General features: G+C 37.4%; 1 protein-coding gene across 1 annotated transcript in view; it reads left to right on the top strand.

Annotated features, from left to right (window-relative positions):
• Positions 1-8386, top strand: part of SMCHD1 (structural maintenance of chromosomes flexible hinge domain containing 1) — a 70484-nt gene extending 62098 nt beyond the window's left edge. Inside the window, exons 41-48 of the mRNA XM_071737245.1 lie at positions 238-360; positions 610-800; positions 1664-1773; positions 2364-2434; positions 4531-4702; positions 6125-6283; positions 7025-7142; positions 7977-8386. Coding sequence (XP_071593346.1) covers positions 238-360; positions 610-800; positions 1664-1773; positions 2364-2434; positions 4531-4702; positions 6125-6283; positions 7025-7142; positions 7977-8076 — 1044 coding nt within the window. The 3' untranslated portion in view covers positions 8077-8386. The remainder of the gene's footprint in view (positions 1-237; positions 361-609; positions 801-1663; positions 1774-2363; positions 2435-4530; positions 4703-6124; positions 6284-7024; positions 7143-7976) is intronic.
• Positions 8387-26134: the final 17748 nt, after the last annotated feature.

The following is a 26134-nucleotide window of genomic DNA, read 5'->3' as shown; positions in this document are numbered from 1 at the left end:
CCCTGAAGTTTTAAACAAAAAAACCATAGCAGTAAAAATCATTCATAGTCACAATCTCAGTGTGCCTTCTTTTGCTCTCCTCTGAGATTATATGTAGTGGTTCCCTATGTATTAAGTCTTATTTCCAATTACTGAATGATTTTTTTGTTAGGAACTTGATTGACAGCAGATACAATGACTACTTCTGCAGCTGAGCCCAGTGATATTTGTTTTCTAACTTTAATGTTTGATTCTCAGCTTCAGTACGTGGATTCTCTTATAAAACAAAAGATGTTGGATCAAGAAGTACTAATGAAACAGCCAAGGCGAACTTGTACCCTCCCAAACTATCCAAAAGGCAACCAGGATATTTTAGGCAAGGTGAGTTTTCTCCCGGAGAGCCTTTAAACGAGGAAATAGTAGTGATGAAAAATTAGCTAACCAAATAGGCAAGTAATTTTTGAGGAATATTAAAAAGCTGACATTCTCAACACATCAGGTGACCAGCTATTCTAACAGAGCTAACAGCAGTGGAATTAAATGTCTTAAGTTTCAGGATAATTGTGACTTGTATGATAATGGGAGGTGGTTTTGGCTTCTATTATGACTTTTCTAACTTCTCTGGTACAGATTGCACATTTAGCTCAAATTGAGGATAACGAAGCAGCAAAAGTTATCTCTTGGCATTTGGCAAGTGACATGGATTGTGTTGTCACACTGACAACTGAAGCCGCTCGTTCTATTTTTGATGAAACGCAAGGTCGACAACAAGTGTTACCCCTTGATTCTATTTACAAGAAGACACTCCCTGATTGGAACAGGTAGAAAAAGCAATAATAAGAATTTCTGCATTTGTGGTATATACTTCTTCAACATTTATCTGTCTGATTTGGTTTTTTTAAACCTCTGTTAAAGATTTGAAGGATAAAATTTCTGGCTTTGTAATATAACAACAGTAATGTCACTTGAAATGCCAGTTGAAATTGTAGCTTTATATCTAACTGCTGTATGTTGTTCTTTATTTAATATGGTGTTTCTATTAAAAAGAAAATACAACCTACCTTTTCTTAAATTCACTCGTTTTCTAGAGCAGGGACTTCTTTTAAATAATTCTAGCACTCCAAATCAAATTCTGACTTTTTAAAGAAAACAGTTCTGGAGTTTTCTAAATTTTCTACAATGTTTTCTAAAGCATTTTCTAAAATCATCTGTTGTGGTAGAAATACATTCTGTTGTTTTGGATTCCTGGAAGATAAAGGAAAATATAATTTTCTCCTTGAAAATACTTTGCTGATGAAGATAACTACTCATATCTTAAAGAATGCTTTTCAGAAAAGATCTGATGTGTGAGTGTATTTATAAGGTCCAAAATCTCAGTTTTATAAAATAGTGTTAAAAAATAGTGTATTAAAACTTGTCCATAAAATTATCCATATGACTTTGATATATGTCTCATTACAAATTAGTGTTTCACCAAAGCATCTTTAGTACAACTGGCATTTCAGATATTGTTGGAGTCATTAATCACTTTATGTGGTAGTGTTAGGATTTATTCAGTTCATTTTGAAATTTCTGAGTAAGCCATCAGACGTAATAATGAAATAAGGACAAATTACTTTTTTCTCTTTTCTCTCTCTTTACTTTTTTCTGTTCTGCTCCCTCACTCTCCCTTTTCTTTAACAAGGCCTTTACCTCACTTAAGAAATGGGAAAATCTTCTTCAGACCTATTGGAAATCCTGTGTTTGCAAGAGATCTGTTAACATTTCCAGATAATGCAGAGCATTGTCAAACAGGTAAATAATACTAGAGAAATTGTCTTGTCACTTTTTTCTTTTTTAATAAATTAAATGCAAAAACATCATAAGTCATAATCCATGCAGTAAACTTGATTGAAACATTTACAAATACCAGCATATGTTCCTCATGAGGTTTTCTATTAGCAGAAGAAAAGTCTTGAAGTTGGATCATCAGCCTGTGAATGTTTCTTCTTTGCTAACCCATGGAATATTAAGAAACATTAAATAAGAGCAAAATTCAGGAAGGACTTCAAAAGCTATCATGTATAGTCTCCTAAAACTTGGGATTCCATTATGTGTGCCTTCATAAGTGTAAGATATCAAAGGAGTGTTTTGGTGGAAAATACAATTAATTATACCATAAACATACAAAATTCTTTTCTTTATGAATTCTTTGGTGAAAAAAGAAGATTGCCTTTTTATCTCCATCTCCAAATAAAAATTCATTGAAAAAAGCTCATATATATTCTATTTCATTTACATGTATCTGAAGAGGTGTTATAATCAGGACTCAGAACTGATCTTTCAAAACTCCAGTTATTTTCTTGCAGAGAAATTTCATGATTCAAAAAAATTATATTTTTCAGTGTTTGGTATGCTTTTGGGTGACACTATCATTATAGATAACTTGGATGCTGCCAACCACTACAGGAAAGAGGTATGTTTCTGCTGTTGATTTTTATTTTTTTTTTAAACAAATATATTGCAAACCTACATATTTAATGCATTACAACCTTAAAAAATTGCTAAGTTTAATGTTATGTTAGCTCTAAGTGTGCTTAGTGTCTGTAGGTCTTGATGCACTTTACAGTTAATGAAATCTTTATCATTGGTACTGACAAAATGACCTTTGGCCAACAAATTAAAATATTTGAACATTGCCATGAAACATGGGACCATGTTTTTAAAGATAAAATTTTTAGTTTTGCTGTTATTGTTAAATGCTAGTTCTTCAGTACTTTCCTAGTCTCTCTCTATATATATAATAAAATATAGGAGTCTGAGACATGTGATGAAATTACAGATTCATTAAAATGACTGAAATCTTGATATAAAACTTATTAGACCTTTTTCTGACCCATTTTATGTAGCTTAAATGGGACACATTTTAGCAGGCAAGAGTCTCTGAGAAAGTCCTGACACTGATTCAGCTTGTCTGTTTTCTAGAATTTAAAATTTTTTTCCTTTCCAGAAGTACAAGAAATAGTACTGCAGGGTTGTTCTTAGAGATCATAGAATAATTTGGGTTGGAAAGGACCTCTAAAGGTCATCTAGTCCAACCTCCCTGCAATGAACAGGGATGCTTTCAACTAAATGAGGCTGCTCCGAGTCTCACCTTGAATATATCCAGGGATGAGGCCCTTAACTACTTCCCTGTGCGACCTGTTCTGTTTTTCATCCAGTCTAAATCTACTTTCTTCTAATTTGAAACCATTGCCCCTCGTCCCATCACTACAGGCCTTTCAAACAGTCCCTCTCCAGCCTTCCTGTAGCCCCCTTCAGATACTGGAAGGTCACTGTTAAGTCTTCCAGGAGCTTTCTTTTCTCCAGGCTGAACAACCCAGCTGCCTCAGCCTGTCTTTGTAGGGCAGGTGTTCCAGACCCCTGATCATTTTCGTAGCCCTCCACTGGACCTGCTCCATCAAGTCCATGTCCTTCCTGTATTGAGGGCACCAGAGCTGGACACAGTACTCCAGGTGAGCTCTCATCAGAGCAGAGCAAAGTGGCAGAATCACCCCTCTCTTGGCCGTGCTTCTTTTGATGGAGCCCAGGGTGCTATTGCAAGCTCACACTGTTGGCTCATGTCCAGCTGTTTGCCCACCAGCACCCCAAAGTCCTTTTCTGCAGGGCTGCTTTCTGAAACCTCATCCCCAAACCTGTACTGATAATGTGGATTGTTCCAACCTGCACTTGATTTTCTTGAACTTCATGAAGTTCACCTGGGCTCACCTCTCCGGTTTGTCCGGGTCCTTCTGGATGACATCCCATCCCTCTGCCTTATCAACAGCACCACTCAGCTTGGTGTCCTCTGAAAACTTGGTCGATCCCACTGTTTATGTTGTTGATAAAAACATTAAACAGTACAGGTGATGTACTGTTGTACATTAGATGTTTGGTGGTATCTAAAACTGGTTGCCTGTTTCATTCCTTTACTGTCAGTGCAGCATGAATTTCCCATCTTAGGAATGACATTAGGAAAAAATTATTTCCTGTGAGGTAGGTGAGACACTGGCACAGGTTGCCCAAGGAAGCTGTGGCTGCCCCCTCCCTGGAAGTGTTCAAAGCCAGGCTGGATGGAGCCTTGAGCAACCTGATCTAGTGGGAGGTGTCCCTGCCCATGCAGGGCGGGGTGGAATCAGATGATCTCTAAGGTCCCTTCCAACCCAAACCATTCTATGATCTTCATCAAACAATTGAATTGAGTGCTCATTTCATGATGTATGTTGATAATTACCTTTTTTCCAGTGTAGATCTATATTCTGCCTCCAGAGCTCTGTTAAAATCTGAAGAAACAAATAAAAAACCCAAACCAAAACAAAAATCTAGTTTTCAAAATTAGCAGCTCTGAAGTTTAATTTTAATATATGAATCCTATTAATTGAAAGGAAAAGTCTCAAAATGTCATTTCCTGAAATATATTCTCATTAGAGAACAAGCTGCGTTGTTCAAAGATACCAAGCCTCACAACTGCATTGCTGAAAAGACATTTTCCTTGGACTTACTAATTTAGTATTATTTTTTATACTTGTGTAGGTTGTAAAAATTACACATTGCCCTACTTTGCTGACTAGGGAAGGAGACAGGATTCGCAGCAATGGCAAATTTGGAGGCCTTCAGAATAAAGCTCCTCCAATGGACAAACTCAGAGGAATGGTATTTGGAGCACCCATGCCAAAAGTTTACTCTACTTTCTCTGGACAGATAGGTGGGTTAATCAAGTCATGAAAATATGGAACTACTAAAACTAGATTGCTTGCTTATGTTATTATCTTATGTAATATAAAAAGGAAAATTTCAGTGGAACATAAAATTATTTTTTAAAATAGTACCTATACAATATACAATATTTATATATTTCCTGGGGAAAAAATAATATGAGATATTCTTAAAGAAAAAGTACAAGCAGTGGTAGTTTTGCAAACATTAGACATGAGAAGCTTGAGCTGATTAAATTCCAGCATCCTTGAAAAACAAGTTTCAGGTCTTTCTGATCTAGAAATAACATACATTAATGTAGAATTTCTTACTTTGCAAGAGAGCTCTATCTAGCAGTAGTAGAAAAATTTCTGTTCTAATCAGTCATGCACAACATGTTCTACTTTATTTCTATAACAAGATGATACCTTATATTGCCTGTGGGATCACTTACATTTCATTATGTGCTTGAATTCTTCCTTTCTAAATAAAGGAACTTATAAATTAAGTTAAAAGGTAGCAGCTTCTGAGATGTAACAGCTGAGCTGACTGATTTATGAAACATTAAAAAAATCTTACAAATAAGGTTATTCCTAAATACTCTATTTTCAAATGAAAGGACATGGAGTTTTTCCATTACAGTGGTCCTAGAAGTGTTGCAATGGAGAGGGGTAGGAGAAGAATGAGAAAGAACACATGTTCCTATTGGAATAGCCTTGGACATGAGCAAACTACTTAACACTGGCCAGTTGAGGGAGGAAAAAGACTAAAAATGTCTTCCCTAAGCATTTCAGTTAAAATATATTACAAGTAGGAAAACAATAGTTAAGCATTTCATACACAGACTAATTATATTATGTTATTATATTATATTAGTCTATCAACACATTTTCAATAGTTGAACTCAATTATTACCCAAGGTGAATGAAATTGGAATTGTCTATAATTAAACATACAGGAGAAGGGCACGTTTTAATTTCATGTGAAACTCATTTATAGGTTCTTGTGTTCCACAAGGTTGGGCTAGAATTTGAGTCAGAAATACAAGCTTCAGCTTTATAGCACTAAAAGCAAAGTGTACCACACATGAGCACTTCTAAGGGCATCAAAAGTAAAGAATTTGCTTTGGAGCGTGCAAGTGACAAGATGTGTAAAAAAACTCCTGTTTACCACATAAAATTTAGAGTTGGCTGGCACTTTACTGTGGTCTAAGATACAGGCTCAAAAAGAAAAGAGGAATTTAAATATTGGGTGTAATTTAAGTTATTTTAAGCACAGCCACTGGTTTTTATTTTTGTTTTTTTAATGTTGTGCTTTTGAAGTATACATTTTCTTGTGAATCTTTTTTATAGTCTGGATTGTATTTGGTAGCCTTCTAAATAAAAATGACCACTTACTTGCTGTTTTGCCTGTTATTATTTTGTTCAATTAGATCTTCTTCAGCAATACCGTGCAGCGATGGTGAAACTTGATAGTGTGAATAAGGACCTTGATTTACATTTGCAGTCACTTAACACTCCAGAAATGCAAAAGAAAAAAAAGGAACTTGCCGAACAAGAGAAAAGCCTCAAGCTAATAGAACAAAAATTGGGTAGGTTACTGTGTTATATTTCTGGTGTCCTAAAGGAGGAGAGCTCTTAACTGAATCCAGATGTGTTCTGCTCTTGCAAACTGACAAAATCAGACTATGAAGGAAGACTGTTAAAATTAAGAGCTTAGATGTGTCTCATTTTAGGGAAAGAATAGAAAAACTGTATGTATTATGATGCTGTGGATGTTGTCTAGACCAGCACTGTCCTGTAATGTGTTCAGATAATAAGAATATGGTCAGTTGGTGTCCTGTGAACCTGAAACTATGATCTCACTAATATGAGATTGTTTAACTGTTTGTCTAGCTGGACCAGTGGTAGAGAACACAGACATTTTTTTAGAAATGACTGTGTGGTGAAGAGCTGAATTGCTTTTACTAAGGAAACACAATCAAAACATTGTACTATAAAAAGAAACACCCCTAATTCTGCAAGGATAGTGTTTCTTAGCTAGAAATGGTTTCTATGACAGTATCAAGTAATTTGTGGTATTTCAAAATATATTTTAAAGAAAAATATTTACTCCCTGACAACTGTAGATAAAGCAAAAGTTTTCACCTGTGAGTTTGGATCTCAGTTTCAGATATATATAGCTATATAATATAAAATTTACTATACTATAAAATTTATGGCATGTCTAAAAACCTTACTTCAAAGGTTTAACACTACTGTTACAGGGCTCATTTATAACCAGTGGGATGAATGTATGTTTACATTGGCTCTTACTTGCAACTTTTTCTTAGGTATGACCCCATCAGATAAAGTCACTGAATCATTGCTTCAGCCCCTAATGTTGGATCTGTCTGACACCCCCATCCCTCCCAAAAGAATGCGGAGAGACACAGTGAAAAAATTGTATACGTAAGTCTGTTATGAATCCAGTCATTACTTTTCCATATCCTGAATGCAAAGTAAAAACTAGTTTGGGGTTTTGTTTTTCATGGGAGCTTTTTTTTTTCTCATTTGTGTTTATATACAATAACCAACAATTAGTCAAGTTCACATAAGGCTGATTTTCAAGGTAATATTTTATTTCCTTTTAAGCTATACTGTTTTTAAACAGTAAAATATTTTTATTTTAAATATTTTATTTGGTAAATCTGATTGTTTCTCTTGCCATCTTTGTGCACATTCTCTGTATTTTCTTGTACATTCAACTCTTGTACCCCAGACCCATTTGAGATGGCTTAGTCTGTAAACTCTTTTAAGGTCTGAGGTCCAGTTCTGGGCAGATGAATAGAGAGGGAATTAATCTTGCATAACTTTTCCTAACTAACTGAGGTGAGCTGGTGATAAAGCATTTAATATAGCTATTTCTTTACCCATATATCTGTTGCCTCCGTGGCTAATGAACATTTGTTAAACTCACAATAAAATCAGGAAAATCTGTAAGTCTCTGTTTAAAATTATGTGGAATTGAAATTTCCATTTCTCATGTCTCTCATGACTGAATCACTGTCTTTGCTGGACTATGGTCATATTTGTGAGATTGTTTAAATCTTGTTCAGTTGTGTTCTGCAAATCTCTGAATTTTTGATGTATTACTATGTCTGTTTATATTTGTTATAATTTAAAAATTTTTATAAACATGTGTAACTTGCTGTGTATTTAAGCTATCTAATATTAGCCTGATCCTATTCTTCATTTTAACCAAATAACTTATTTTATTAGTTACTGTGCTGTGTTTTTATTTAGCTCTGAAGAATGGATCTCCACTCCCACAAAGAAGCAACAACAACTGCTGCAGATACCATCTTCAGAACTTAATGGGACTACACGGAAAAGAAAGGCATAGACTGATGAAACTTGCTGAAAATAGCTATGTACTGAAAATGTGAATACATTCAGTTAAAGGAAATATTCATGTTGTATTACCCAGTACTATGAAGATTTTTATACTGATAGACAATATAAATGTATTTCAGTTAGTAGTAACAAAAATCTAAGTATTTAACACTGATAGCCTAATTTTTGTATAGTTAATTTTGATTTCTAAAAGCTTCCAGAGTTTTTATGTTCATGTGTGAAAAAAAGTTTAAAATATATCCTTTTTTATTTATGAAAAAAAAAATCAAACTTTTCAATAAAAACTGCTTCAATACAAAGCACTGCCAGTATAATTGATTGTAATAATTAAATCAACAGATGGTGCAGTAAAATGAGATTTTCATTTAAAAAGCTTTCCTGGCTGTCTTGGGGAGGAGAACTTTCTGGGCTGTTCTTTTTTGATGGGTTTTAGGTGTCAAGGTAATACCAGTTTCAAGGTATTCAAGGGTTGGAGCAGCAATATACTGAGATGTAACCACAGCCATTTGTAGAGTCTTCAGTTAACAGGAAGCCAATACCTAAGGCTGTGTCCAAGATGCTGACATGGGAATTCATATCTACTTCAGACAGTGTGAATGGAAAAAACAAAGCAGTAAATTGTGAGTATGAAAATGTTCACTAGGGGAGGGATACTTTGTGAGTGCAAATTTGTACCAACGCTAAATCAATTTTAACATCTGTGTTACCACAACCCTCGTGAAAGAACCTCACTGCTTAAGCAGATGAAAAATTCATCCTTAACTTGAAACAGAAAATGGAGCTGACCAAAGGATTCTGTTGGCTTTCATAAATACCTAAAGAAAAATAAAATTTTCTGTGTTTTTACAGTATGGAGCCTTAAAATACTAGAGAAAATATTCAACAGGTAAATGAGACCCCAAAAAAGAGAGTCAAGATTTGCATCACAAGGATTTTCTTAATTTACAGGGCAGAAAAGACTTGATTAAAAACACAATTTCAACCAGGCCCAGAGTGAGCAGTTGGAAATAGTCTTGTTTGGATGAGAAAGATAAGAGTAGAAAGCTAAACTTGAGACAGTATAGAATTATTATTTGAAGCTATGTAAATAAAGAACATATCAAAAGGTGTTCAAGGATGTGGACTTGTTGGTTCATACCAGTCTCAAAGAATTTCTGGTTTGGAGTGAAAGTTGGTATCAAATCTACCCATTAATACTCAGTCAGCAACAAGCATTTTAATATACAGCTTTTACGAGAGGAGACTTTAAATGTAGAAGGATGTGATGGCATCCTGCTGGAAGTTTCAGAATGCTGGCCACTGATGCACATCTCTGACATTTCTAATAAAATGAAATGTCTTCAAGAAGATATTAAGAAGTCTCTTTTGTGGTAAAAGGTTCTCCAAACCCTCATGTCTTAAAAGTAGCCTAAATTATTTTGGGTATCATTTTGTTGTATTAAAGAAAATATATATATTCAAATATAATGTAACACCTGCCAAAAAATACTTGAGCCATGCCTCTGCCCTTTTTCTTGTTTCTCAGCTCTAAATTTAGACATCAAGACTTGAACCAGGCAGCCATAATGGAGGGCTTGCCACATAAGAAATTGTCCCATCACACCAAGCTGCTTGGTATTACTTCCATTAAATGCATTTATTTTAATTCTGGCATCTGCTTAGCCTCAACCTCCAGCCTCTGGATGACCTTGATTTTTGTTTGATCAAATAACTATTTTTGGAGAAACGTTTCCTTCTGAAATTCATCTCCTGCCTTCAGTGGTCAGTACAGGCGCTGCCCAGTGTCATCTGATGGATCTCCCAGCTGGAAGAAACAAACAGGAAATTAAGGTTAATTTCTAGAGCTGTGTAATAGCTATTGGATATTTTGGGAAATTTCACAAGGGAATTTTCAGGATTTTTTCAGCAGTGATTGCAAGTTATTGTGGTGCAAGTTACTGCTTTGCCTAGCTGATTAGGGCACCTAATTTGCCCTGAATGAAAACATTCATGCTCTAAAGGTAAGTGTAATTTTGTTCTTCTTTACCCATTCTTCACTCTATGACAATAAATTAAGGACTAAAAACTAGGGTGTGGATGTTGTCCTCATTTCATGTGGAGTTAGTGGAGGCCAGTGCAGGAAATGTGAGGGGAAGTGGTTCTGGCAGGGGCTTGGGTCAGATCATGGGACCAAGGAGCTGGTTTCTAATGGAGACTGGAAACAGCTCTGGGTGGGGAAGGGCTGTTGCCTGCTGCTCCATGGCAGGGAGCAGCCTCAGGGCTGGGTGGTGATGGGATGGGGTGGGCTACAGTCACATCAGGTCAGGCTCTGACTGTATGTGCAGTTGGTGGTACCGAGTCTCCTTGGTTCCCTCTTGGCCTATTGTACCCTGTCAGGAAGCTGAGTAGAAGGCCCACTGCTGTGGCAGGTGACCCTACTCCACACAGCCAGTCCTCTACACCCCACAGTAGTTTTCTTGCTCAGAAGGTTGACAGATTTACCTCATCGAAAGACCTGAGACCTTGCCATTTCTTCAGCTTGTGGCTTTCACTGCACCCTGCCCCATCACACCCTGGTATCATCATAGAATCATAGAATTGCTCAGGCTGGAAAAAAACCTTCAAGATCATAGATTCCATCCTTGTCCTAACCCTATTACCCTATTCCTGATGACCCACCACTAAACCCCAGCACCACCATCATCTTATATGCTGGGCTCATCAGTGGTAATGGAATTTGGAGCACCTGTCATTTCAACAAGGTGAGACAGAGGCTGCACCCCTGTGGTGTGAGCTGCTGCCAAATTCTTGTGTAGGACTGGCAACCTCTGGCAGAAGTCAAGGGGAAGCCTAATGTGAGTCCTGTGCATCAGCTTGTGTCAGTAGCTGTAGTTACCTTCTTCTCCTCAGTCTCCTGTCAGCAGAGGAGGAATCATGGATGACAAGACTTGTTTTTTCACCCACCCTTACAGGACCAGATGTTGACTGGGTACTTGAGCTCTGCTTGCCCTAGGCTGGTGTGTGCTTCTGTGCTTTCTGCTCTTCCTCTAGCAAGCAGGGATACCTCATGTAACTCAGTGATGTTGGTCAGTGGCAAGGTCAGCTTCCTTTCCAAGCCATGCTGTTGTGGTGTTATAGCCCCTCCATCAGAACCATGTGTCTGGTACCACAACTCTGCTCTCAGTATCACCATCTTCTCCAGTACTTCTCTACAGGACTTTTCCAAGGCCTCTTTGTGCCCCATTCTCAATCAGGGCTCCAGCTGAGGGAAAAAGCAGTGAGGGGGAAGAAGACAAGTGGATGCCCCCAGAGGAAAAGGAAGGCAGAGCAGTAAGCAAGGCAGGGAACTGGTGCAGGATGATGCTGTGCTGTTGCTAAGTCAGAAGCCCATATGGCCATTGAGACACCTGGTGAGACTTGAGCAGTATAATTACTGGCTATTTTGCTCTGAAGCCTCTAAAATAGGTGCATATTTGATCTAACCTTGTGTTGCTATTCTGAACGCCATTTGCAGCTAAGCTGATCAAGAAATTTGCAGTCACCATTGATGAATGGTCCATACCATCAATTGCTCACAATAGGAGGAGAGGTAAGTTGCCTGCTGGGATGTGCTTTCTCAAGGATGCAGTGTCTGCAGGTACATTTTGCAGTTATTCCTCCTCCATCACTTTTTCTGTGGTATCCAGTAGTTTGTTTGGGGTGGAGGGGGGTGTGAAACACACTCTGCTGTCCTCTGTCAGTGAAGCACAACGCGTGTTGTGAGCACACAAGGCAGGTGTGTTTGTTTGACACAGATACAGCAGTCCAGGCCTCAATTTTACTTGATACTGCCCATGTCTTTGAAGATTCATTAAAAATAATATTCCTTGTTCAGGCAAAAAGCAAGCCATTCCAGGAGTCAGTTTGCTTCAGGCTTCTCATTCTTTCTGTTATTAATCCTAGAAGTCTTTTCCTGATGATACCTTCAGCATACTTTATCCCTGTTTGTATTTTCTGGCTCTTCTCTTTTACTTTCTTTTTTTTCCCAAGGGAATCAGCATTGGTTTTGAAGGTCTTTTTTTTCATCTCTTTTTCCAGGCACTGGAACAGGGGTTCTTAATTAGAGGCTTTTATGATTACAGTATCTGGCTGCGGCTTTGGTGGTGTCATTTCATGGACATTTAATAAAGCATTACTAATGAACTGTCATTAAAATGGTGTTTGCCTTCATGCATCAACATTTTCTCCCAGTAAATTCTGCTCCTATGTTTTTTTTAATATTTAGGAAATGAAGCCAGTTAAGATTGCATTCCAGTAGCTCACAGCAAGTATAAATGTTTCCACCAAGAGAACCAGCACAGGAGAGAGATCTGCAATCTATTGCTTTTTACCTGCCAGGATGCAGTTCAGCATATGAGAAGCCTGAAGTAGTGTTAATATTATGGTTTTTAAAGTCTGTTTGGTTATCCTGTAGCAATTAAAACATTTTATTCATGGTAGCAGTAACAGTATATTTCAGTATGAAGAAGCTACTAGCCTCCTTTTTGCCTGTTGCTGGGAAGGGTGTATCCAGTGATCTGGACATTCCTGCCACATCAGATCATCTCCCCAGGCTTCAGCAACAGGGATCTTTTCTGTTTCATACAAAGTATAGACATGTGTGTGCATACGTGCAATTCCTCTACTATTCTATATTGCCATAAACAGGTTCCTCCACCCTCACTGTTACTGTGGAAAGGCATAAAATTGCAACAGAGCTACCGTGGTGAGTAGCTGTACTTGAGCTGCACAGGTATCTTCACTCTGTGTTGCATGTCTGCTCTGCAACAAAATCATTCCAAGGAACAGAGCAGTCTTTAAAAATTTACACAAACATGTGTGCACATAAAATATTTGAATACAATTTTATTTTAAACCAACCTATATGTAAAACAGGAAAACTTTCAGATATTAGATGCAAGCCAGCACCTTCAATTTGCAACCTTATTGATTGTACAACTTCTACTGCATGCTTAACGTATGTTAATGGGTTCTTAAAACTCTCACTGTTTTTTTATAGTACTGAGTATTTATAGGACTGAGAAATTACCCATTACTTTGTGGAGTAATGATTTTATAGTATACTAGCAGCTTGTTGTTTTTGACTACAATATTTAGGCCCTGTTTGTATGCACACAATCAAGCACACATGTGGTTTGCAACAGAAATGGGCCACAAAGAATAGGCCTTCTTTCTAGTTGCCAAAGTTGAAAATATTTTACAACACCAGAACTATCTGTTTACTGTTCTTACACAACAACAAATTACATAAGATTTTTTAAAATTATTTTTCACCTCATCATAGAATTGTTTAGGTTGAAAAACAACAGCAAGAACATCCGGTCCAACCTTGAAAAACATAGCCCACAATTTTTTGCCTAAACTGCAGATTGTTCACTCTTTTTAGCAAAGGAATGTTATCTTATAGTTGCTAGAAGGACTTTTAGTGGGCTCTCATTTCCTATTATCCACTCCTTCTTTAGTCCTCATCCTATAATTTTGGCAAACCAACTAAACCACATCATGCAAGAAATACACAAATTGTTACATTCAAGCCTAATTTCTAGATCAGATAAATTATTTTCCCTCAGTGAACTTACAAGTTTGGAAGAACAGTGAACCAAATAACTGTGGGAGCTTCTCCTCGATCAGTTTTCAAAAAACAAAAAAGGCAGGTTTAAAAGTTACTGAATAAAAAACTGAATTATTGAATTGTTGCTACTACTTCGATTAATGGAACTGATTCAAAAAATCTGAAAAATTAACTTTCTCCAGTAAAAAGGTAGTGAAAACAAGTACTTTTTATTACACACAGTTCCTAATTTTATCAGGTTTTTATGACCAGAATATAACAGAGGAATAAAATGACAGTATCATAAAATTAGTATTTAATTAAAGGCTGCCTCACAATAAACAGGCAAGGTGAACTAGCATGCCTCTTCTTTGTTTTCCTTTCAAGATCCTGTCTTTCTAAGGATCTCCTAGCACATACATGGATGCATGTATATAATACCAACCTGAATTAAGGACTTCTCTGTCTGAAGTCAGAGATGGCAGGTCCAGCTCTGCTCAAGCTGGAAGAACCGGTTGTGCAAGAGGAAGATTCAGGACAGCCTGAGGAATGCAGTGAAAAGAATTCTTCTTAAACAATAGAGAAGGCCATTCTGCAAGTTGCTCAAGAGCTTTTTTTCTTCAGTAGAGTCCTGGGGCAATTCTAGGACAGTGAATGTCTTTCGAAAAGTGAGAAGGGATGGTTAAAAGTCCTCAAAATGTTAGGGACTTCTGGCAGAAGCATTCATGAGAGTAATTTTAGTAATGCATACCAGAACTATCTCAATGATAGAAAATCAAAGCAGAGCTACAGAACTGGAAGCACACTGAGGACTGGTAAGCTTGCAAGAAGCTTCACATGCTCAAATCGAGCCTGCCTCTGTTGAAAATGCTGATTTTGGCAGACAAATTTGCTATATATTCATCTGCCTGAATTGACCTGAAAGTATACAGCAAAGTTGATTGAGTCAAACTGCTGTTAACAGCATGGTAAAAATGGGGATGGGTTAGATCGATTACAAAGTAATGGTGTGTTGCTGTCTTGTCAGACAGACTTGTGCAAGCTTGCAACTAATCATGTCCTTCATTGACATTTTAACCACTGTTTTGAAGTTTGTAATTACATTCTGAGCTGAGAGCCTTCAGATGCCAAATGCAGTTTATTGTCATGCACAGCTTGAAAGGAAAAAAGCCCCAATGAAAGTGGGTGGTCAGCCCAAGACTGACTTTGGATGGAGATTTTATCTACATGCAGATTTGAGCCCATCTGGGAGTCAGCATCAGAGCATCCAGCATTTATGAGATTAGATCAGTTTCAGCCTCCTTACTCTGCAAAAACTATGAAGCCAGAAGGAGCACTGGTAGAGGGCCAAAACGATTTTTACTTTTTCGTTTTGTTGCTGAGTGTGATGCTATAAAGTCTTGTGATGCTATGAAGTCTCTCTGCTCTACCAAACTTTGTCGCCTACATGTGCCAAGATATTTCAAATATAAAAAACAGCCCCCAGGGAAGTCTGGATGGAGGAGTATGTGGCAGGGAGGAAGGAATTGTGGCAGCAATGGAGAAGGCGTAAGAAATCAGACATCAATGGACTTGAAATTTGGGTCTGAAGTCTCCAAATAGAAGGCCTGACATTTTGTTAGGCCTTTGTTGCTGGATGCTTCCAAGACTGCAGCAGCTTGGGGTTAGAGATGAACCAGCTGGGAAGGCTACGGACAGATGACTTCAAGAGCCTGCAAGTCTCAGCTCTGTGGTAAGAGTCCCCTACAATTACGTGCTGAAGGCAACGCAGGTGAGCAGAAAAGCAAAAACTGCTGGAGCTCCTGAAAATAAAATCCCAGGTAAATATTTGAGAAGCAACATGAAAGATGAACTGAGAGATGGGCACCTCTATGAAAATCAGACAGAGATACTGTGGTAGATTCATGGACTATCTCACTAGTGAGATGCCTGACATTGACAGGTAGGCACGTAATCTAGTGATTATATGTTGCAAAAACTCAGTGCAGTTTTTTTCAACTTATGCCAAATAGCCTATTCCAAAAGACTTTTTACAGGCCACTTTTCCTCGCATTTGTGAGTCACATTCTCCTTACATTTCCCAAGTCACTGAAAGATCACAGAATAGATTTTCAACAAGGCTTGGTAGGACAATAAGCTGTTCTTACAGGAAAGAGAACACTGATTTTTTTTTTTTTAGATTTCCTAGCTATCTTGTGGGGGGGTTTGTGGCTCTTGGAGCCAAAACCATCTAATCCCCAGTTACTCAACCACCCACTGAATCACAGCGTGGGAACATGTGTTCTAGGCTATGCAAGTCTGAGTAATTTTTAAAAATGTTAATATTTCAAAGTGCAAGCAGTACTTAGCAGAAAGTTAAGTGAGCCTGGGGGAAGAGAAACAACCATGGATATATGCAGATACATAAAGTGCTTTACACATGTCAAGTATTCTGGAGAAGAGTTACTCCTTACATATTGAGACACTGATTCTTAAATCCTGTAAATACATTGGAAATATTCTTGTTGAATTTTTTTTTCCTGAAGTGCTCTACTTTATCTTATTATAGAAAGGTAATATATATAACTTCTGGTGTGAAGAAAGATTGGAAAATGATTACAAATGTGTTGAAGTGCAAATAACAAATGAACTTTTGAACTCTTGCATTCTCTGAGGGTCTGAAAGGGTCTCTGCCGGGCTTGGAGGAAGAGCAGAATATGAATGCTTTTTGTTACACTTTTGGCAAATAAAATTATCTGCAATTAAAATGGTTTATTCAGATTTGTTCATTTTACATCTTTTGCTCTTGGGATGCTAGTAAGGCAATTCAAACATCACTGATGCTTCATGATGTTGAACCACATGATACATTTTAACACCATTTTTTTGCTTCTTCTCAGGAGCAGAACCAGTTTTCAAGTGATCTGTCATAATGGTTTCATAGTTGAGACCTTATTGCATTCATCAGGTAAGAAAACTAATATAGCCACAAAGCAATGGAAATTTGCAATGTATTTGTTTTGGGGTTCATTTTATCACTTCAAACAATATTTCTCTTTATTAAGTGTTACTCAGTTTCTCTTCTGAAAATTTTCTGTATGTGAAAGAGTAACAGTGACCCCATGTCAAATGCATGATAACATTATCTAAATAGAGGAATTTGGGGTCAGAGAGTTTGCTGGTTAGCTCCGTTGCCAAGACTGACTGTTCCAGATCCTTATAAAGACATTCTGACACATCCATGTAGTGTGTCAAGGACTTGACGATATGGAACATTTTCCACAGCACTTCTTGAAATGTGAGCCTTTCCTTTGTTGAAAAACTTTCCTGCATGCAGAGATTGCATGTGAAAAATAATAATGAAAAATATGCCATCTTCCTCTGGGGGCAAAAACTGGAGAGAAATCTGGGCTCCTTTCCCTGAGCTGGCAAGGCAGAAAGCAATTGAGTGTTCTGCATTAAAATGCAATTTCGCAAAACATTTACAATACAGTGAAAAATTTGGAAATCACCAAGTTTATTAATTGTTACCTCATTCTTTTTTTCTCAGCTTTCAGAACATTTCTGAATTGCAAAATACAGCTATCACTTTTAAGTCTGCTCTGTCTTTGAAAAATATTTGCCATATTTTGAATGTATGCTGACTCTATATGTCCCTTCACTCCTTCCAGCAGTGCTACTGATTACCAGGAAAAAAGGAAATTTGTGAGAACATTCCTTAGGTTTTAGGCAGTGCCCATTACTGCTCTTGGAACACCTAGACAAAGCAACTGCACAAAGAGAGATACAGTAGTCAAATCAGTTAAAATTCATTAGGTGAAAAATAAATGTAATCTCAGAATCCATAACAACTGGATCTGTTATATTCATAATTTCTTCTGTCAGATTACCTTTTAAAAATGTTTTCTAATCCTCTGCATATATATGTATCTATATTTAGTAAAGATTTAGAAAGTTTTGTGACTGGTAAGTGTAAAATTCCTCTCAAAACAAAGAAGGAAAACTAGAATCATTAGGATGAAAATTATCTCTGATTATCTCAGATTATCTCTGTCAAGGGGTCCAAAAGGCTTTGAAGACGAAGTGCTGGTTTTCACATCACACAATTACTCCTTTCTTTCCTAAACTTCAGGTTAAGTCTTATGGTATAAATTTCTCCAGGATGTAAATTAAAGACGATTAAATAGGATTCATTCCTGTAATTAATGATGCAGTAGATTTCTGTGGCAGTGACTCCTTTTTGGTACCCGTTTGTGTACATGATGGTGGTGACATAGACTTGATCTGCTCATTCATCATTGACTGTTACAGCTTCAAAATCTGTCTGGTTTGGATGTTCAAACTGACATTTAGTAACCTGCAAAGTTAAGGTTTTAAAACCAAATGCTCTTCTCCTGTTTTGTTTAAAATATGAGGAAAAAACCCAAGGTTCTAACAATTACTAGAGCAGCTGCAGAGAGATGAGTCTTTCTCAGCTTCCTGGTCCTCTGCTCCAAAGGATAAACGGCTTCACCAAAGGTAGAAGCCATCATTCATTTATGTGTGTACAATTTTGAATGTTCCAAATTTCTGTATTTTTGGCAGCAGCAGGTCCATGCAGCCATATCAGGCACTCAAAACTTAAAGCACAGACAGGAGGGCAGAATTGAGGCTTCCTATGAGGCTCATTCACTGACCATGTATGCTTCATGCAGACCATGGAACCTATGGAAGCCCCTTGCCTTCAGAAGTCCCAATCCAACCTTGTCCTTAACAGCAATGAAATTTTGTTGTCAGTTTAATATCTTTTATAACCATTTTTTGTCAATTGCAAAACGGGACCAGACCCTAGAGACAGTCTGTAGAAAAGGATTGCTTTGTTTCCACCCCTGGAAGTGTATCCAATCCATGTTGCAATGTTTGGCTCTGGACTCCTGTTATTTTTTTTTTTTTTTTCCCCCTCCTTTATTGTTAACTGGCTAAAAACAAAAGAGTATATCCTTGCAAAAGATCTAGGCTTGATTTTTAAGCTGAGCTCCTCACATTTAGAATCACTAAAGCCTGGAAGCAATTATGAAGACTAAACAGTCATTTCAGAAGAGTTTTGCAAGTCACCAAGAAATGAATCAGGCATGAAGTGCTGTCTGTAGATTTAGGGGGCAGCTGAAATAGAAATACCCAGTTACCACCCACTGAATTGAGGAAAAAGAAGAGAAAGTGACTTCAATTTACAGCAAGTACCTATTCTATAAGTTTCACACCAGTAACAACCCAGATACGTGACCTTCACCAGAGAAAGCTTCCACACGAAGAAAGTGGAATAAGTAATTGTAAAGGAAGGCTGAACCATAAGAGAGAAGAGTGAAGAATCCTATCCAATTATAGAATCAGAAGTGTTAAATAAAGCCTATGTTGGCTTATAATATGCCACATAGCAAATAGTGATTTAAGATAATATGTATTGCCAACACCAGAAGAGCAACTCCAGATGACTGCTGAATCTCAGAAGCAGTTGGATCAAGACACTAAGTTGCTGCAGAGCTCTAGTAATAAAAAAAATCAGGAGTCTGGCTTAAAAGTAATGGGATTTTAAAAGTATACAATTCTTTGTACTTGCCTTTTTGTTTCTGAATCTGTAGCATGGTTTTGTGTCAGGTTTCCAAATTATTCTCTGCAAAGGAATGCCAGAACTAACTTTTTCTTGCAATACAATCTGAAGTGCTCAAATAACGCTGGAATTCCAGGAACTGGAGCTTGAATGAAAAAGCAAAATGTATGAGATACTGCAATACTAAAAAATAATTAAAGATAGTTAAAGTAAAGTACTTGCTGAGGTTATTTTTTCTGCCTCATTTTTTTAAAGGCAAGACTGATGTAGCAAAATTTATCACATAATTAAACAATGCTAAGACACTCCTCCATCAGGGTTTCACTGTTATAACTTGTAAAGTCCAATGAACTGATCAGACCTCTCTAGGAATAAATGTCTTGGGAGCATTCTGACTTTTTCAGGGCAAAAAAGACTACTCATGCATGACACAGTGAAGTTTTGGCTGTCTCAGGATACAGTCAGTGCAATGGCTCTTGTGGAATATCTGAAACTAATATAAACCTCTTCCATTATACACAGCTGATGTTTCTAGACATTTGACTATTTTATATGCTCTGGATACAGATGTTGTCTTCTGTGGAAGAAAACTGTCCCCATAATTTGCACTCATTTTCTGCACAATATACTATTTGCAATGAAATTTGTGTTACACTGTAATAATTTGCAGTGACATCCTTGACCTCCAGTTAGGAAACATCCTTATGTGCTTCAGCCAATTTATTTGTTTCTTTATGAATTCTTTAGTAATTCCTTTGTCAATGACAAACTTCAGGGAAATGGTAGGAACGAGGTGGAGTGACTTATTAATTGAATGTTTACCTTCAAATGGCCCATTGCTGGTAACTACTAGAAGACTGTTCACACTGAACATGTAGACTGACATGAATTAAGGTATCATCTCACAGCAGAGATCACCCTGTTTCTTGACAATTAACTTCAAAAGGAGAAAAACAATAGCAAATGTATTTCTAAACAGCAGTGACAAATATAAGCTTTTCATTTCTCTCAGACAGAGCTACTCAACACAAAAGACCCAAAACTCCCCACCCCTTCTCCTCTGCTTCCTTCCTACTGCCTACTCCTTCATCCCATCCTCAGCTGGCCTACAACACTCAGCGTGCGTGCTGTTGTTACTGGAATAGAGGGAATTTAATTTGGCACAGAGTTTAACCACTTCCTAAACTGAAAAAGGCTGCGTGGCTTATGCATGATAACCACATCTGTATCTACAGATCTTTTTCTGGCTTTAACACTGTTAGTATAACTGAAGTGGCAAAACTGTCTACAGAGACCAGGCCTTGGCACAAAGCTTGTGACTGTGCAACACGGAAGATAACAGGGCTCTGATTTTGTTCAGATCATTTAGCATCACTGTCAGGTAACTATAAAACAACAGGATTCCTTTCTTTTAACATTTCTTATCCTAGAGCAGTAATGTCAGAGTGCATCCTAAAGTTTGGATTCCATTTTAACTGTCATAAAGAAGTATTTCAAGTAACACTCTACAGGCCTGAAATTCTGTGCTCCTAGAAGTAAAAGCGAATTCTGTAAATAATGCCAGACGCCCTGAACTGAGTCCATGACTGAGTTCATTCTTGAACACATGCTGCTGTACATGAATTCTTCATATCTTATGTTCTCTTTAGTAAATTCTGAAACTGTGAGTTCATTTTACCACTACTGGTTACAGTCTTGTTGTTCAATGAAAGTATTACAGTTATTTGATCCACTGGTTTTCAGTCAACCACAAAGGAAACACCAGCAGCGTTCATCATTTTTAACTTCTCCATCAAACATCATTTCTGTAGGTGTTGCTTTTCCAAAATTACATAAAAGACACACCCTCCCTTTGGCCATGGATATTTCCTTTCAACAATAAAAGAAAAATCAAAGAGGATACATGTCCATGGCTGATCAAGAATGCTCATCTGTACAGGCTGCAGCAGGAAGGGTGCTGAAATGTAGGACGTGTCTGAAAGAATCATAGGAAATGGTGTCACCATGAGGTTTTGATCTCAGGTAGGAAAAAGGAAATTCAAGACTGAGCTGGACTCATAAATAACTTGCAGATACTACTGAAATCTCTAAGATCTTCTAAAAATCTAAACATTTATCACTATTAATAAACACTTAGCTAAAGGATGTGATAGTGCAGAATAGAAACTTCAGTGGTTAGATATAAGACAGTTTAAATACTTTTTTAGATATTCCTCACCTTCTAACAGTATTTCACTACCAGGCCTACTACTTGTTAGGAGGCATCTATTCAAACCTACCTACTCATCCCCTTTCTGTATTGAAGAAATCATCAACAAGAACATTGTATATGAAAAACACTTCTGTACTTCCCCATTCTGTTTGCACTTAGCTAACCAAGTCATGGCACTGCTTTAAGCCAGCATATCTGAACAAAAAATATTTGGTTTTGTGTAATTAAACTACTGATTCTTGCCTGGGATTTTCAGGAGAATGTGACAAAGTGAGGAGCAGAAAGCATACAGACAGCATCCAGTGATGTTACCCAGCAGACATTTGATTGAAGCAAATCTTGGGTGTTTAACCTCCAATTTTCATGGAGAAGCAGGCTTTTAACTACCATCAAAATTGCTGGGAGTGAAGTACTAAATACTTTCAGGACGTTGCCCTTGGATCACTTAGATATCTTACCCAGTCAAACCAGAGCCCTGCTATCACCAGGTTATTTAGTTGCAGACCTGAGTAATTCAATACAAATGGTTAGTGCAGTTTAACACACAATTGAGACAAAATGTGAAACATTTCTTGAGAATAATTTCTAGAACAATCTTTGGAGTAAACACAGATAACTTTTGTAGACACTGTGAATAAAACACCAACTTTCCTTTTTTTTTTTCTGATTGATTATTGATATATTTGTCTTTGCAACCACACATACCTTCATAAGCTATTTAGGGTTCAATAGAGGAACATTTAGGGATCTCCCCAACATACAGGGGGCTTAAGAAAGAACAAACACTTTCCCTCAGCCCCAAGTAATAGAAATTAATATTAGAGTACATGAAGTACAAGAAAGTACAATATAATAGGACAATTATCTGAATAACAATATGCCACAGGATTTAAGCATATGATCAGAGTGAGATGCTGCCCTTTCTTAAACCACGAAGTTCACCGTCTCCTCTTTCCGCACCTTCTTACCTCCAGTGCCTTTTTTTGTCTTATCCCCAGTTACAATCTTGTTCAGCCTCTGACTTTTTACTTAAATCTTCTTCCTTCTTTCTGTTTAACTTCTCACTTTTAAAAATTTCCATCTCCATCAAAACTCTCAAACGACGAACAACCACAAAAAATTATCCAGTAGTTTCCTTTGCGTTTCACATTATGACAAAAGAAGACAGGATTTGCCACAAAAAATTCAGTTCTGGAGCTTCCAGGCATGCTGAGAAACAGGCAGCATATCATTTGCTACCTGAGTCTGATTTAACTGTAAATTCTTTTGAGTATTCATTTGTATAAACTGGGCTGGTATAGCCTCAGATGAAGTTTTGCTCCTTCAGTAGGTCTGTGCATATAAAACATTATAGCCTCACCCTCTATTTGTAGGTGATTGCTGGTGTTATTCTACACAAAAGCACCTTTAGTTAAGGGGAAGAAATTGCCTTGGGGAAGGGGGACAAGAGTGATCTTCTAAAAGGGACTCTCCTCCCTCCTTCTTCCCCATGGTTTTGCATTTCTGGTGAGCAATCTCAGTGGCTGCAGGCACTGGGGCCCGGAGCTGTCATTATGCTCTGTTCACCAGAGCTATAGCACATCTTGAGTTGTAGCTTTTGAGATAAAGGACAGCACATACCAGCATTATGCTGTGGGAATACAAGATTGGAGAAGGCAGATGGTAAAAAAAATAATGAAAAAAGATATTTTGAAGATATTTTGGTTTTGTTTTTGTCTTTTAATTGAGTTTTTGCACCTTTGAGCTGCTGTGACCTTAATGAGAATTTACAGAACAAATAATGGGCAGCACCTTCTATCAGGGAGAAACCATGGAGAAACTAGAGAAGCTGAAGAAATTTGCTCTGTATCCAAATGGCTGAATCAGAAAAATGAACTAGCCTATATAAATCCTCTTCTCAAAACACAGCGTGACTGCAGACAGGGCATGAAATATTTGCAGCCATGGTCTTTACCTAATGAGGTTTTATTTAAAATATTCCTGGCATTTTTGTGTTTTGCTAGCTCACTTTGAAACACAAAGTGTCTTTGAGAACCCTAAATCCTCTTTCAGTGTGCAATTTGGGCAGATGATAAATTTAACTTTGCTTCTGAACGTAAAATAGATAAGAATCAGAAGAAATGTACAGAACGCTTCCTTAAAACTAACAGTCTATATTTTTATTTTCTTTTAAGTGGGAAATAATTAGATCAGGAGGTTGTTTTTCCCAAGGAAGAAAGAATGATCTTGTGAATTACAGTATTAGGTCTTATCTACATCAAGGATTTCCGCCTCTTGTTTTCAGGAAAAGCTTCTTATTTTATGGACTTACTGAATTTTTAATCAGTTCCTTGGAATAAACCAATATTTATCTTCCTTAAACTGAGATTATAATATTTATCATGTTTGCATAAAAACTTGTGCCTGCTTTAATTAAACTCATGTAGCTTGCTTTCTTAGTCAAAACACCTGTAACTTCAGCAAGAGTCTGGATAAAATGATGAACATGGAATTAAAGCTTCAGAATCATGTACTTTTATACAAGAAAAAATGTAATAATTTAAAATTCTGTTGACAACTTTGTCCCAAAGACAGTAAAGTCATGTGCCACTCCCTTTCTCTCCTTTCCAGCTCATCTTTAAAAAATTGTGAAAGCTGAAATCTGTCACATTCAATCAGAGAGAGGGACATTAGCAAGAGCAGTGCATGCATTGAAACTCTGGAAGCCACCTTGTATTGGAAATAATGACTGCACAATAATTAATGCCCTCATCTTTTTGTGTTTTTTTTTTGTTGTTGGTTGGTTGTTGGTTTGTGGGTTTTTTTGGAGGGGTTGTTTCTTTTTTTTCTGAAATAATGCACTACTATTAGAGGTGAGGTATCAAAACCAGAGTAACCAGTATGGTTGTAACCAAAAATTACAATTCTTGATTTCATAAGAAGGAAGGCTGGGAGAAACTCTTTACAGAAAGGGTAAAAAAATGCATGCAGTTTTTAAGAACTGAGAATCTTTAAGTACATTTCAGCATTTTGCTTGCAGTGATTTTGATGGGTCTGTTTGCAGATAGCTTTGTATTCAGCCAGCTTTGTCCTACTGTATGTGCAGGTTAAAGCAGTAGTGAAGTCACTTGGCAATTCTACCAAACCAAAGACAAGCAGACAAAAGAAACCTCTTCCTCACCTCTGTCCTCCCACCCCCAGCCCATCTGCCATCTCCTCCTTCCAGTGCTCTTTAACTTCCACTTTTGAACATGTGTCAGCCAGCCTTGGGCTCTTCACTGAAAGATCACAGAGATCATACAAATGTGGGGTTTTTCTGATTGTCACCCTAAACTCTGATGTCTTCTCTCTGCACAGGCTCCAGACTTGGTGTGCTAGAAAATCCATGGTATCAGTGGGTGATATGACATTCAGTTCTCTTTCACTGTATAGCAGAGTAATATGGAAGAGTGCTTATCATTCCTATGAAAGCAGTGTAGGCCTTAATCATTATTTTCTTAGTAGTTATGGCTACTCAGTACAAAGCTGATACCGTGCTCCATAAGTGTGGCATACTTGTGGTTTACAACTCTCCAACACTCAAGCAAATAGTTCTTCCTGGTGGAGAATAATGGATATTGATCTCTGCTGTCCTGCCTTGAATCCTTGAGTAGATTGTAATAGTGTTCTCAGATAGCTGCTGCCAGGGAATAGCCTTTGTTTATTTTGTTCTCTAGCCAAAACCATAGCTATGACAGTAAACAGCATCAGTTTTAATACGAACACTTAATTCATGCTACAACTGAGCAATATTTGGGCTCTTAGTAAAACACTGATTTGGTTTTCTGTTCAATTAAGTCAATTTAGCACAGAAGTCTTCCCTCAAAAAGAGAATAACACCAAGAAGAAAGGCTGGAGATGCCAGGTTGCCCACCCATGAACCGAAATATCCCTGAGCCTGTTCTGTGGAGCTCATACAACACCACAGCACCAGCACTTAGACTGACAGATTCAGAGCTTCAGATAGGTGAAGTGGTCAGGGCCACATGAGCTATTTCTCTGCGTTCTCCAAAGTTGCTAATGTGGATCTCTGCTACAGACCTTTTTTATAGAATTAACAAAATCTTCATAGCTGTGTAACTGCTATGGCCCTCCAAGGTGGTTCTCCAGTAAAAAGAAAACAAAAAGCTTCTGCTCTCCTTCCTCTCCTTTGTCTATTTCTTCACCTCTGACTAGGGCTTGTAATTTTTCTTTAGGTTAATATGTTGATAAATAACATGTTAATAAAGTAAAAATACTAACATTTATTATTAACTTTTCATTCAGTCATTAATTTTCATTAAATGTTCACAGCTAAATATGGGTCTGGGTGACCTTAGTGAGGTGATTACACATAAAAAATTCAAAATTGAAACCTGAGTCTTCTGGGGTGGCAGTAATTTTTAAAAAGATACTGCAGAAAAGCTCATAATCTGATCTGAGAGGGGAGAAGCTGGAGAGTACGTGTCTTGCACTGGAATTAAGAATGTCAAGAGTTAATATTGATCTTAAGATTACTATGTGGCACCATATACACCAACTCAAATGGATGGAACAGGACAGCATCACATCTCTGCAAAGCAGTATTCAAACTCCTCTTTCCCTACAGAGTGCTCTTCCTGGCATTGCCAAACCAGCATGCGTCATACGCCTCAATCTGAGCCTTCCTCTGTTAGCTTGGAGTTTCCTACAGCTTCCTTTCA

The sequence above is a fragment of the Heliangelus exortis genome, chromosome 2 (assembly GCF_036169615.1).
Source record: "Heliangelus exortis chromosome 2, bHelExo1.hap1, whole genome shotgun sequence".
NCBI lineage: Eukaryota > Metazoa > Chordata > Aves > Apodiformes > Trochilidae > Heliangelus > Heliangelus exortis.
The sequence above is the reverse complement of the archived record's forward strand: the minus strand, read 5'-3'. Positions and strand labels throughout refer to the sequence as shown.